At 43.3% G+C, this 14,757-nt stretch overlaps 1 protein-coding gene across 1 annotated transcript; it reads left to right on the top strand.

Annotated features, from left to right (window-relative positions):
• Nucleotides 1–2,858: 2,858 nt before the first annotated feature.
• On the top strand, nt 2,859–3,236 carry LOC311321867 (histone H2B-like; the record flags this gene model as incomplete). The annotated part of the gene is made up of 1 exon (XM_084453882.1): nt 2,859–3,236. The coding sequence occupies one exon, from the start codon at nt 2,859–2,861 to the stop codon at nt 3,234–3,236; it is 378 nt and encodes a 125-aa protein (XP_084310008.1).
• Nucleotides 3,237–14,757: the final 11,521 nt, after the last annotated feature.

Here is a 14,757-nt window from a genome sequence, read left to right as displayed (position 1 = left end):
ACTCAGCTCCACCGCCGAGGAGCTCTCGGTTAGCAAAATGATGTTCCTCTTGTGTTTTCTCCTGGTGTATAAAGGGCTAAAAATCAAAGTTGGAGTGGAGCACATGTCCAAAAGCCAATGTGATAGCAAGCAGCCTATTTGTCGTTCAAAATAAAGTTGTTTGGGAGGCGGCGGCCTCGTCTGTTTATTCGAGACCGGGTGAAAACACCGCCGTTGATCTCTCGGATGGAACCGTGCGCATTGGGTTTCCAGTGGCATTTGACTCCTAAAATGTCTAAAAGTGCGTGCGATTATGGGCAGAAATCATTGCCCAGTGAGCCAAGTTGTCTGGCGAGGGACTAAAGTGATTTAGGGTACACAGAAGTGGTGCCGGGGTTTATAAACCGGGTCTCTCTTGGGGTGCGTAAAGCACAGCGTTGGAACTGGGGTTGTGACCTGGTCCCAATCAAGCTGGTGTCTGGCCGTCTGTGTATGCTAACTTTCTCTCCCTCCCTTGGTGATTCGCATTTGGATTGCCTGCAGAATTACTCCCTCTGGTCTTTTTGGACTTTCTGTCGCCTATTACACCCCTCGTCTGGGGCAATGTCCTCGTTTGGTTGGTCAGCTAGCCTATGCAGTGAAGTGACCAGAGACGCACCGGCTGCGTTACATAGGATTGCAAAAAGTGACAAGCAACCATCACAACACACTCGTCCTTTTCTTTTTACTGAATTTGATGACCTGGCTATAAAAATGTCTGAATCGCATCTTGAGTGGCTAGGCTATTGTGCCATGAGAATTATAGAGAACGCAGGAGCCCAGTCGCCTAGCCGATCCTATCGCAGCCCATGTAGTGAAGATAGGCCTATAGCCTACATGGAAGGACATGTAGGCGCTTATTGTTGAGTGATATGAGCAATTAGCTCTTTCTGGGCTGTGTGATTTGGGATTCTGAACTAGCCTACCTGATGTGAATAGGCGTGGTCGAGGCAGAATGAAATACATTTGGCTTAGTTTCTAGAAATGTTTATCTCAAGCAAGATTGTGTTCTTGAGCACAGTATTTACGCCTACAGGGAATAACAAGATAAGTGACTAAGCGGGAACTGTTAAGAATCAATCTCCTATAGCCTACCATGTTAGACTATTGCTAACAACATGAGTAGAAACTCGAGAATCCAGAGGCGATCAACAGAAGGTGTTTGCTTCAACAAGAGCATACAGTCTCATACAGAGAATATAGTCTCAGTGAGTGTCCTGCGGGAGAGATGCCCTTCGCACATAGGCCTAACAGTTGTATAATATATCTGTTTCTATCAGTTGTCACAGGCTGCTTCCATCAGCTGTCACAGTTGACTTTTCAGATTGATGGTTCATCTTATTATAAGTTAGGGCAATGCCTTATGTCCAATACTGTTGATTCAGCTGTCTGGTGCCGATTTACACCTTATTGGGGCCACTTTCTGTGGGCCACAGTCATCCCTCCCTGTCCACTCTTCAAAGACTGCTCATTACAAACTTTAGTTTTAATATCCTTTGTTCAAGTCCTGATGTATATGCCTGTCATATGGTCCCTCAATTCCTAGTCCTTACGCACTAGGCTACCTTAGCACCCTAGTCTGGTGTCCTTAGTCTGCCCTGCCGCTACTCTGTGACAGCCAAGGCCCAGCTTCTGATTTGCACACACAGGGCCTACTCTGCCAGTGTTGAATCATCCATCATTGAGATACACAGAGTGCATAGGCTATAATTTATTTCTAAGACATGTGAAGACTACTTAAACCTTCTAAATTCACCACTGTAGCCTATAGGCAGCTGCAAATAAATCGCTACACTCAGTCAAGCACAGCTATCTACGGTGCGGTGAGAGCGACAGTGTGCAGTGGAGCTCTTATGGAAATTCCCAAAATGCCCAATGCCAACATGGTGCCCTGGGCTCAATGCTGACAGGACTTTTAGGGGGGTGGAATTTCAGAGGAAACAAGGGAGGCCAAAAACAAACTGGCGAAGAACTGTGAGCTCGGAATTATAAATGGCTACCTAACTTGGGACAAGGCACAACATGCTGCACAGGACCGGACCAGATGGAAGCAGATAGTCCCAGCCTTATGTTCCTCAACGAACCAAGAGGATTAAAAGTAAGTTGAGTAAGGAATAACAATCCAACAGCAGACCGTGTCCTTTTGTTAGTGTGACCATATCTCGGCTACCTAGCAACCTGCTTTGGTGTCCTTGTGGACATATCAGGGTTTGTCGTTTGCCAGATTTTGAGAAAGCTGTCCTGTGATGTGTCATGCTAGGTTCAACACTGACCTGAGAATCAACTAGGCTAAGGGCTTCAAAATTAACAAAACTCATCTCCAATGATATATTTCAACTCAACAATGTATTTTAAATTCAACAGAGTCATTATTAAACACTGACTTTATTGTCTGCAAAGGCCATCATTTTGCTTACAAAGACTTCACGCGCCACTCGCCCATTATATGCCAATGGGTGGGAGGTGCAAACAAATGTGGGTGGGAGGTGTAAACAAAATGCTTCAACAATGGAGGACTATGGAGAAAATGTCCGTATGTGTGTCTCAAATAATTCATTTTCCCCATAGGGATTTTGGACTACACTCCACAATGGCGGCACTGCTACATCCAATAAAGTGATGTCAGACCACACGCCCCACAGCAGGGAAAGTGGGCTGGGGGGTGAGGGAGTTCCTGAGCATGCGCGGTCAATTTGGTTCGTTGGGGAAACGAGGACGTCAGAGTTCAACGCAGATAATGACGGGAGCCTTGCCTAAACATTTGCATACTCCCCCTACATATACCGGGTGACTACTCGCCGCTTTACATTTGTTCCTGAGAAGCAACGAGACCTATAAAAATGCCCGAACCGGCAGCTAAGTCCGCGCCCAAGAAGGGCTCTAAGAAAGCCGTCTCCAAGACCGCTGTCAAAGGCGGCAAGAAGCGCAGAAAGTCGAGGAAGGAGAGTTACGCTATCTACGTGTACAAAGTCCTGAAGCAGGTCCACCCCGACACCGGCATTTCCTCCAAGGCCATGGGGATCATGAATTCCTTTGTGAACGACATCTTCGAGCGCATTGCCGGAGAGTCCTCTCGCCTGGCGCACTACAACAAGCGTTCAACCATCACCTCCAGGGAGATCCAGACCGCCGTGCGCCTGCTGCTCCCCGGTGAGCTGGCCAAGCACGCCGTGTCCGAGGGCACCAAGGCAGTGACCAAGTACACCAGCTCCAAGTAAAGAGGCGGCTTTTCACGCTCCAATCTACCCAAAGGCTCTTTTAAGAGCCACCCACGTTTACTGTTAAAGAATGCAATTCCATGGTGATTGAGCTTGTAGAGTTTGTTCCAAGATTTTGTTCCAAGATTTTCGTATGTCTTGAATGCTACTATAATTAGTCTCCGCATGCGCCTTTTATTGCCCAATCTAAGATTGTCGTACTTTCTCTAAAGCTGGGGTATTGCGCGCTTTCATCCGCCACTGTGAAACGACATAGCGAGAGATTTTAACTTGCGTTCCACCACATTGCATACTTTAAGTCATCTTCTGCAATATTTTTTTTGATTGCCTTTACCTTTATTTAAACGTAATTCAGTGGCCACAGATTCAACTGGCCCACAAAAATTGAAGTCTGCGGGAATCGGCTAATAAGCACAAATCAGTGCTTGGTCATATTTTGTTTAGATTGGATATGATGTACAAGTTGACGTAGACTAAAAGATGACTAATATGTAATTTGTAAGTAGACCTATGCAATTAGTAGCCTATTGCGGCAGGTGGCAACATTTTGATGAGGATGGGACTCAACCCTGATGGGGAGAATCTGTTTCTGCAGTGACGATTTCAACAGTGTTGGTGGCCAGCTAGTTTTAGGTGAGTTTAGTAGGCCTACAGCAAGGTTGGACATGGAGATGGGTCAAAGACGTGACGCTTGTTTTTCTGTGTCCCTTAAGTTTACATTTTTTAGGTTAAAATTTGAAAATAAACTTAAAGATTACTTGCATACATTATTTTCTGACAACCTGCCCTAAAAAGTTGTGGTTTTAATTCATTTCGAGAGAATTGTTGAGTAAAAATGGCAAAAAATGTCTTAAGTGTTGTAACCATAAAAACTGAGTACAGAAAATTTAAAATTGCTCAAAAGAGCTGAAAGTAATAAAAACAAAACATATAAACTAGTTTGGCATAATCTTACATAAGAACTATTTTTAAGTTTATAAAAGAAGTGGAACTATATTGTTCTGGATATTATAAATAATCCGGGGAATAATGTCAGTCAGGTCAACTTACATAAGTGTCTAGATGGTGTAACCACTAGGCTATATAAGGAGTTTATTATTATTATTATTTTTAAAGAAGACAATTTTGGTGGGAAATGTATCACAGAGAAGGACCCCTCTCTGCTCTTCAGGGTTGCATGTCAAGGTTAGTAACTCTCTTAGAAATATTGAGATAATTTGACATTTTAGGGTATTGTCAGGTATGATTAGGTTTACATGTCAAATGGTGTAACCAGTGAAAAACATTGATTATTGATCTTTATCATAAAAACAAGTATTTACTTTAAAAAGTATGTTTGAAAGTAGCTAGGTCATAGCTAGCAATATTTTATGATGCAGCACAAGGACAACTAACCATCTTAAGAAGAAATGTTTAGTTTATTAGTCAGTTTTATTTATGTTCCAAGTATTCTTTCGAGAAAAGGGGAATTGTCATGTACATCATAGCCTACATGTTATTTGGCCAGTCATTTTATGTTGTGTTGAGACTCAGAGATGGCCTGCCTAATAAGTCAGATACTTGTCTGCCATTTCATCATTAATACAATATAATAAATGTGGTAAATGTGGATGGTAACACCAATTGACACTGGGTTGTGTCAAATGGTGTAACCAGTGTTCATGAAAATATGAAATCATACAGGAATATTAATTATATTCCTATTCCTATCCAAGCATTATATTCTACTGTAGTGTAACATGTTTTTAGCCATTTTGACATACATTTCCAAAGATTATAACAAAAACCAAGGTGTTTTCAGCATACCATATGACCCGCTCGATGTTGCAAAACTGGTGAAATATTAAAATTTGAGATCACCCTGATAAAATCTATTCCTAGGTAACATGTTGCAATTGATTATTATTATGAGTACATCGACATTCTCTAGGTTGATAATATATTGAATTGACCACTTTTCTCTGGTTACACCACTTGACATTTTCAGGCACATTTGGTCTTACTTTTTGAAGAAAAAAAAGTAGAAATGTAATTTAAAATGACAAAACCAACAAATACAAAATCCACATATTAACACACCTGATGCATGCTTTTAAAACAATATTTCCCCCATTTTTTTTTTCCATCTTTGCCACCCTTATTTGTCACTGACCCAGATACAGAATATGCATCGCCAATAAGAATTAACATGCAGATAATTTGCAGTCTAATAAAAGCTGGAACAAGGAATATATACACTGTACATTCATACAGCATGTATAGTATATTTACATGCAGATGACCATGGTAAGCTAGTATCTATACAAGCATAGATGGCCTACAACCAAAAGACAACCTACGATGATTAATATGACGTTTTTAAGAGCTTTATTGGTAATTTCAGTACATTACAAAATCACAATACTTGACAGTTTAACAACAATAATCAGATTAAAAAATTCAAAGTGCCATTGTGCAATAGCCAGTTGAAATAACAGGCCTACAATTCAAAATAATATTACAAAACAATAAACAATTCGTGTCAGGTCAGATCAATTGTGGCCCAGTTAAGTCTCGGGTGTGTCCTGTTTAGATCAATGGTCCTTCTCCTTTTGAGTTCGGTTTTGATCTGTTTGAAAACCATACATGAGCCAATGAAGGTGCCATCAATAGACATTTTGCACCGGGTTTTCCATAGTTTAAAAACAGTGATACAGATACATATATAAAACAGTTTATGGTTGTCGGTGCTGTCAAAATTGGCATACACCATTTTCCACTCACAAGGCACTTTGACTGCGATATCATAAATTTTTTCTCATACATAGGCTATTTGGCTCTATCACATTCTATTATAAGGTGTTCTATTGTTTCTATTTCTTTACAGGTTGGCATTGGGCACTCCACTGTCCTGACTGAGGGGTGGTAGTTCAGCACCTCTCTGACGGGTAGTTTGCCGTTTACCGTCAGCCACATAGTGTCACGCATGACTCCAGATATATCATCACAGTTTAAATATTTGATTAATTGTTTACTTTGGTCTTCTTTTAAATCTTTATACAATACCATCCCCCCATAGAGGTGGTCACTTATCTGTTGATATATGCTTTTGCTAGTTTGAGAGCACCAATCAATATTTAGACCGGCGTACTTGTCTACGAAGACTGCATATGACACCTTGTGGCCAGGTACGGTTGGTTTACGTCTTGTTCGTTTCCACTGGTCTCTTTCCCCTATCCATGATGCTTTATTTTGTATTCCTTTTGCTATGTTCCTACAATAAGCTATGTTCAGCTTCAGGCCAACATCAACAGCACCGAGCCCACCATGTGCCGTGCTCTTATACATCAGGGCTCTCTTTGCCACTTCCCTGTTGCTTCCCCATATAAAACGAACACACATTTTATTGATCTTTTGCATTGTGGTTGCAGGTGGTGGGAGTATGTTGGCTAAAAAAAGTAGTTTTGATATAATAAAAGTCTTTACAATCTGTATTTTTGAGTTGTATGTACTTGTCCTGAATCTCCACTTGTTAGTCTCTTCTTCTATTTATTTTTCTTTTCTCTGCCAATTTTTGTGTATGACATCCTTATTGCTGAATACAATTCCTAATATTTTCATTTCTTCTTTTACATCTATGAGCAGGTTAGGTTTTTTCTTTTCCTCTCCTATCCAGATGCACTCAGTTTTGCTATCATTAGGGCCCGAGCACTGGCGGTGCGAGGCCCTATTGTATTTCGAAGGATTATTATTCTACCTTCTTGTTCTTGTTCTTGTTCTTCTTCTCCCCAAACAAATGCCTTTTTGGCGGCCTAAACATCAATGAAAACGGATGAAACTTTGCAGATACGTCAGTCCCGGTGAAAAATTTGATAATTCATGGGTGATGGAAATGGGCGTGGCAAACCGGCTCAAGAGCGCCCCCTGGAAAATTTAAAATGGCGAGCCCCACCTTTCAGTTTGATGTAGGGCCCTATTGAATTTCGAAGGATTATTATTCTACCTTCTTGTTCTTGTTAGGGCCCGAGCACTGGCGGTGCGAGGCCCTATTGAAACTCGAAGGATTATTATTAGGGCCCGAGCACTGGCGGTGCGAGGCCCTATTGAATTTCGAAGGATTATTAGGGCCCGAGCACTGGCGGTGCGAGGCCCTATTGAATTTCGAAGGATTATTAGGGCCCGAGCACTGGCGGTGCGAGGCCCTATTGTATTTCGAAGGATTATTATTATTCTACCTTCTCCTTCTTCTTCCAAAACAAATGCCTTTTTGGCGGCCTAAACATCGATGAAAACGGATGAAACTTTGCAGATACGTCAGTCCCGGTGAAAAATTTGATAATTCATGGGTGACGGAAATGGGCGTGGCAAAACGGCTCAAGAGCGCCCCCTGGAAAATCTAAAATGGCGAGCCCCACCTTTCAGTTTGATGTAGGCGAACGAAATTCGGTGGGCATATGTATTTCATCGAGCCACACTTAAATGTCTCTTGGAGCTATACCCAACATGCAACAGGAAGTCCGCCATTTTGCTTTTAATGTGCCATTTTGTCCTTGTTTTGACCATTTCCATGCCTCGTACTTCGACGAACTCCTCCTACAGATTTTATCCGATCAACTTCATATCGGGTCAGCTTCATCTTAAGACCTTTGTGATCAAAAGTTATCAAAAAAATTGAGTTTTCACCAAACACCCTTGCCGTGGCGCCCCGCCAAAGTTTGACATTTCGCCATAAAAGACGAAGTCCTCATAACTCCTCCATACATTATCCGATTTGTCCGATATATCTCACGCTTCATGACGGTTCTGTCCTGAACACATCTATGTGTCAGTATTGCGTCATACTTATAGCGCCACCTATTGGTGAAACAGGAAGTCCTCATAACTCCTCCATACATTATCCAATTTGTCCGATATATCTCACGCTTCATGACGGTTCTGTCCTGAACACATCTATGTGTCAGTATTGCGTCATACTTATAGCGCCACCTATTGGTGAAACAGGAAGTCCTCATAACTCCTCCATACATTATCCGATTTGTCCGATTTATCTCACGCTTCATGACGGTTCTGTCCTGAACACATCTTTGTGTCAGTATTGCGTCATACTTATAGTGCCACCTAGTGGTGAAACAGGAAGTCCTCATAACTCCTGCATACATCATCCGATTTGCACCAAATTGCTGACGCTTCATGAAGGTCACCTTCTGAACACATCTATGCGTCGGTATTGAGTCACACTTACAGCGCCACCTACTGGTGAAACAGGAAGTCCTCATAACTCCTACATACGTTATCCGATTTACTCAACATTTCTCACGCTTCATCAAGGTACCGTCCTGAACACATCTATGCTTTGGTATTGAGTCACGCCTAGAGCGCCACCTACTGGTGACAGGAAGTTTCTCTCAGTACTGCACACCGAAATAGCACAGCCTTTAACGGCGCAGCACCCCGACACGCGTGGGGTGCGAGGGCCCGCTCACTGCTGCTCGCAGCACTAGTTAGGGCCCGAGCACTGGCGGTGCGAGGCCCTATTGTATTTCGAAGGATTATTAGGGCCCGAGCACTGGCGGTGCGAGGCCCTATTGAATTTCGAAGGATTAATATTAGGGCCCGAGCACTGGCGGTGCGAGGCCCTATTGAATTTCGAAGGATTATTATTATTATTATTCTTCTCCTTCTTCCGAAACAAATGCCTTTTTGGCGGCCTAAACATCGATGAAAACGGATGAAACTTTGCAGATACGTCAGTCCCGGTGAAAAATTTGATAATTCATGGGTGCCGGAAATAGGCGTGGCAAAACGGCTCAAGAGCGCCCCCTGGAAAATTTAAAATGGCGAGCCCCACCTTTCAGTTTGATGTAGGCGAACGAAATTCGGAGGGCATATGTATTTCATCGAGCCACACTTAAATGTCTCTTGGAGCTATACCCAACATGCAACAGGAAGTCCGCCATTTTGCTCTTAATGTGCCATTTTGTCCTTGTTTTGACCATTTCCATGCCTCGTACTTCGACGAACTCCTCCTACAGATTTCATCCGATCAACTTCATATCGGGTCAGCTTCATCTTAAGACCTTTGTGATCAAAAGTTATCAAAAAAATTGAGTTTTCACCAAACACCCTTGCCGTGGCGCCCCGCCAAAGTTTGACTATTCGCCATAAAACACGATGTCCTCATAACTCCTCCATACATTATCGGATTTGTCCGATATATCTCACGCTTCATGACAGTTCTGTCCTGAACACATCTATGTGTCAGTATTGCGTCATACTTATTGCGCCACCTATTGGTGAAACAGGAAGTCCTCATAACTCCTCCATACATTATCCAATTTGTCCGATATATCTCACGCTTCATGACGGTTCTGTCCTGAACACATCTATGTGTCAGTATTGCGTCATACGTATAGCGCCACCTATTGGTGAAACAGGAAGTCCTCATAACTCCTGCATACATCATCCGATTTGCACCAAATTGCTGATGCTTCATGAAGGTGGCCTTCTGAACCCATCTATGTGTCGGTATTGAGTCACACTTACAGCGCCACCTACTGGTGAAACAGGAAGTCCTCATAACTCCTACATACTTTGTCCGATTTACACAACATTTCTCACGCTTCATCAAGGTACTGTCCTGAACACATCTATGCGTCGGTATTGAGTCACGCTTAGAGCGCCACCTACTGGTGACAGGAAGTTTCTGTCAGTACTGGACACCGAAATAGCACACCCTTTAACGGCGCCACACCCCGACCCGCGTGGGGTGCGAGGGCCCGCTCACTGCTGCTCGCAGCCCTAGTTATTATTATTCTACCTTCTCCTTCTCCTTCTTCTTCCAAAACAAATGCCTTTTTGGCGGCCTAAACATCGATGAAAACGGATGAAACTTTGCAGATACGTTAGTCCCGGTGAAAAATTTGATAATTCATGGGTGACGGAAATGGGCGTGGCAAAACGGCTCAAGAGCGCCCCCTGGAAAGTTTAAAATGGCGAGCCCCACCTTTCAGTTTGATGTAGGCGAACCAAATTCGGTGGGCATATGTATTTCATCGAGCCACACTAAAATGTCTCTTGGAGCTATACCCAACATGCAACAGGAAGTCCGCCATTTTGCTCTTAATGTGCCATTTTGTCCTTGTTTTGACCATTTCCATGCCTCGTACTTCGACGAACTCCTCCTACAGATTTCATCCGATCAACTTCATATCGGGTCAGCTTCATCTTAAGACCTTTGTGATCAAAAGTTATCAAAAAAATTGAGTTTTCACCAAACACCCTTGCCGTGGCGCCCCGCCAAAGTTTGACATTTCGCCATAAAACACGAAGTCCTCATAACTCCTCCATACATTATCCAATTTGTCCGATATATCTCACGCTTCATGACGGTTCTGTCCTGAACACATCTATGTGTCAGTATTGCGTCATACTTATAGCGCCACCTATTGGTGAAACAGGAAGTCCTCATAACTCCTCCATACATTATCCGATTTGTCCGATTTATCTCACGCTTCATGACGGTTCTGTCCTGAACACATCTATGTGTCAGTATTGCGTCATACTTATAGCGCCACCTATTGGTGAAACAGGAAGTCCTCATAACTCCTCCATACATTATCCGATTTGTCCGATTTATCTCACGCTTCATGACGGTTCTGTCCTGAACACATCTATGTGTCAGTATTGCGTCATACTTATAGCGCCACCTATTGGTGAAACAGGAAGTCCTCATAACTCCTGCATACATCATCCGATTTGCACCAAATTGCTGACGCTTCATGAAGTTCACCTTCTGAACACATCTATGCGTCGGTATTGAGTTACACTTACAGCGCCACCTACTGGTGAAACAGGAAGTACTCATAACTCCTACATACATTATCCGATTTACTCCAAATTGCTCATGCTTGATGAAGGTTGCATCTTGAACACATCTGTAGGTCAGTATTGCGTCATACCTACAGCGCCACCTACTGCTTATAGGAAGTCCTCATAACTCCTACATACTTTGTCCGATTTACACAACATTTCTCACGCTTCATCAAGGTACTGTCCTGAACACATCTATGCGTCGGTATTGAGTCACGCTTAGAGCGCCACCTACTGGTGACAGGAAGTTTCTGTCAGTACTGGACACCGAAATAGCACACCCTTTAACGGCGCCACACCCCGACCCGCGTGGGGTGCGAGGGCCCGCTCACTGCTGCTCGCAGCACTAGTTATTATTATTCTCCTTCTTTACTCCAAACAAATGCCTTTTTGACGGTCTAAACATCGATGAAAACGGATGAAACTTTGCAGATACGTCAGTCCCGATGAAAAATTTGATAATTCATGGGTGACGGAAATGGGCATGGCAAAACGGCTCAAGAGCGCCCCCTGGAAAATCTAAAATGGCGAGCCCCACCTTTCAGTTTGATGTAGGCGAACGAAATTCGGTGGGCATATGTAGTTCATCGAGACACACTAAAATGTCTCTTGGAGCTATACCCAACATGCAACAGGAAGTCCGCCATTTTGATCTTAATGTGCCATTTTGTCCTTGTTTTGACCGTTTCCATGCCTCGTACTTCAACGAACTCCTCCTACAGATTTTATCCGATCAACTTCATATCCGGTCAGCTTCATCTTAAGACCTTTGTGATCAAAAGTTATCAAAAAAATTGAGTTTTCACCAAACAGCCTTGCCGTGGCGCCACGCCAAAGTTTGACATTTCGCCATAAAACACGAAGTCCTCATAACTTCTCCATACATTATCCAATTTGTCCGATATATCTCACGCTTCATGACGGTTCTGTCGTGAACACATCTATGTGTCAGTATTGCGTCATACTTATAGCGCCACCTATTGGTGAAACAGGAAGTCCTCATAACTCCTCCATACATTATCCAATTCGTCCGATATATCTCACGCTTCATGAAGGTTCTGTCCTGAACACATCTATGTGTCAGTATTGCGTCATACGTATAGCGCCACCTATTGGTGAAACAGGAAGTCCTCATAACTCCTCCATACATTATCCAATTTGTCCGATATATCTCACGCTTCATGACGATTCTGTCCTGAACACATCTATGTGTCAGTATTGCGTCATACTTATAGCGCCACCTATTGGTGAAATAGGAAGTCCTCATAACTCCTCCATACATTATCCAATTTGTCCGATATATCTCACGCTTCATGACGGTTCTGTCCTGAACACATCTATGTGTCAGTATTGCATCATACTTATAGCGCCACCTATTGGTGAAACAGGAAGTCCTCATAACTCCTCCATACATTATCCAATTTGTCCGATATATCTCACGCTTCATGACGGTTCTGTCCTGAACACATCTATGTGTCAGTATTGCGTCATACTTATAGCGCCACCTATTGGTGAAACAGGAAGTCCTCATAACTCCTCCATACATTATCCAATTTGTCCGATATATCTCACGCTTCATGACGGTTCTGTCCTGAACACATCTATGTGTCAGTATTGCGTCATACGTATAGCGCCACCTATTGGTGAAACAGGAAGTCCTCATAACTCCTCCATACATTATCCAATTTGTCCGATATATCTCACGCTTCATGACGATTCTGTCCTGAACACATCTATGTGTCAGTATTGCGTCATACTTATAGCGCCACCTATTGGTGAAATAGGAAGTCCTCATAACTCCTCCATACATTATCCAATTTGTCCGATATATCTCACGCTTCATGACGGTTCTGTCCTGAACACATCTATGTGTCAGTATTGCGTCATACTTATAGCGCCACCTATTGGTGAAACAGGAAGTCCTCATAACTCCTCCATACATTATCCAATTTGTCCGATATATCTCACGCTTCATGACGGTTCTGTCCTGAACACATCTATGTGTCAGTATTGCGTCATACGTATAGCGCCACCTATTGGTGAAACAGGAAGTCCTCATAACTCCTGCATACATCATCCGATTTGCACCAAATTGCTGATGCTTCATGAAGGTGGCCTTCTGAACCCATCTATGTGTCGGTATTGAGTCACACTTACAGCGCCACCTACTGGTGAAACAGGAAGTCCTCATAACTCCTACATACTTTGTCCGATTTACATAACATTTCTCACGCTTCATCAAGGTACTGTCCTGAACACATCTATGCGTCGGTATTGAGTCACGCTTAGAGCGCTACCTACTGGTGACAGGAAGTTTCTGTCAGTACTGGACACCGAAATAGCACACCCTTTAACGGCGCCACACCCCGACCCGCGTGGGGTGCGAGGGCCCGCTCACTGCTGCTCGCAGCACTAGTTAGGGCCCGAGCACTGGCGGTGCGAGGCCCTATTGAATTTCGAAGGATTATTATTATTCTTCTTCTCCTTCTTCTTCTCCTTTACTCCAAACAAATGCCTTTTAGGCGGCCTGAACATCGATGAAAACGGATGAAACTTTGCAGATACGTCAGTCCCGGTGAAAAATTTGATAATTCATGGGTGACGGAAATGGGCGTGGCAAAACGGCTCAAGAGCGCCCCCTGGAAAGTTTAAAATGGCGAGCCCCACCTTTCAGTTTGATGTAGGCGAACCAAATTCGGTGGGCATATGTATTTCATCGAGCCACACTAAAATGTCTCTTGGAGCTATACCCAACATGCAACAGGAAGTCCGCCATTTTGCTCTTAATGTGCCATTTTGTCCTTGTTTTGACCATTTCCATGCCTCGTACTTCGACGAACTCCTCCTACAGATTTCATCCGATCAACTTCATATCGGGTCAGCTTCATCTTAAGACCTTTGTGATCAAAAGTTATCAAAAAAATTGAGTTTTCACCAAACACCCTTGCCGTGGCGCCCCGCCAAAGTTTGACATTTCGCCATAAAACACAAAGTCCTCATAACTCCTCCATACATTATCCAATTTGTCCGATATATCTCACGCTTCATGACGGTTCTGTCCTGAACACATCTATGTGTCAGTATTGCGTCATACTTATAGCGCCACCTATTGGTGAAACAGGAAGTCCTCATAACTCCTCCATACATTATCCAATTTGTCCGATATATCTCACGCTTCATCACGGTTCTGTCCTGAACACATCTATGTGTCAGTATTGCGTCATACTCATAGCGCCACCTATTGGTGAAACAGGAAGTCCTCATAACTCCTACATACATTATCCGATTTGTCCGATATATCTCACGCTTCATGACGGTTCTGTCCTGAACACATCTATGTGTCAGTATTGCGTCATACTTATAGCGCCACCTATTGGTGAAACAGGAAGTCCTCATAACTCCTGCATACATCATCCGATTTGCACCAAATTGCTGACGCTTCATGAAGGTCACCTTCTGAACACATCTATGCGTCGGTATTGAGTTACACTTACAGCGCCACCTACTGGTGAAACAGGAAGTACTCATAACTCCTACATACATTATCCGATTTACTCCAAATTGCTCATGCTTGATGAAGGTCGCATCTTGAACACATCTGTAGGTCAGTATTGCGTCATACCTACAGCGCCACCTACTGCTTACAGGAAGTCCTCATAACTCCTACATACTT

This window comes from Borostomias antarcticus (assembly GCF_949987555.1).
Source record: "Borostomias antarcticus genome assembly, chromosome: 19".
Taxonomy (NCBI): Eukaryota; Metazoa; Chordata; class Actinopteri; order Stomiiformes; family Stomiidae; genus Borostomias; species Borostomias antarcticus.
Note: the sequence above shows the minus strand (reverse complement) of the source record. Positions and strands in the feature narration are given on the sequence as shown.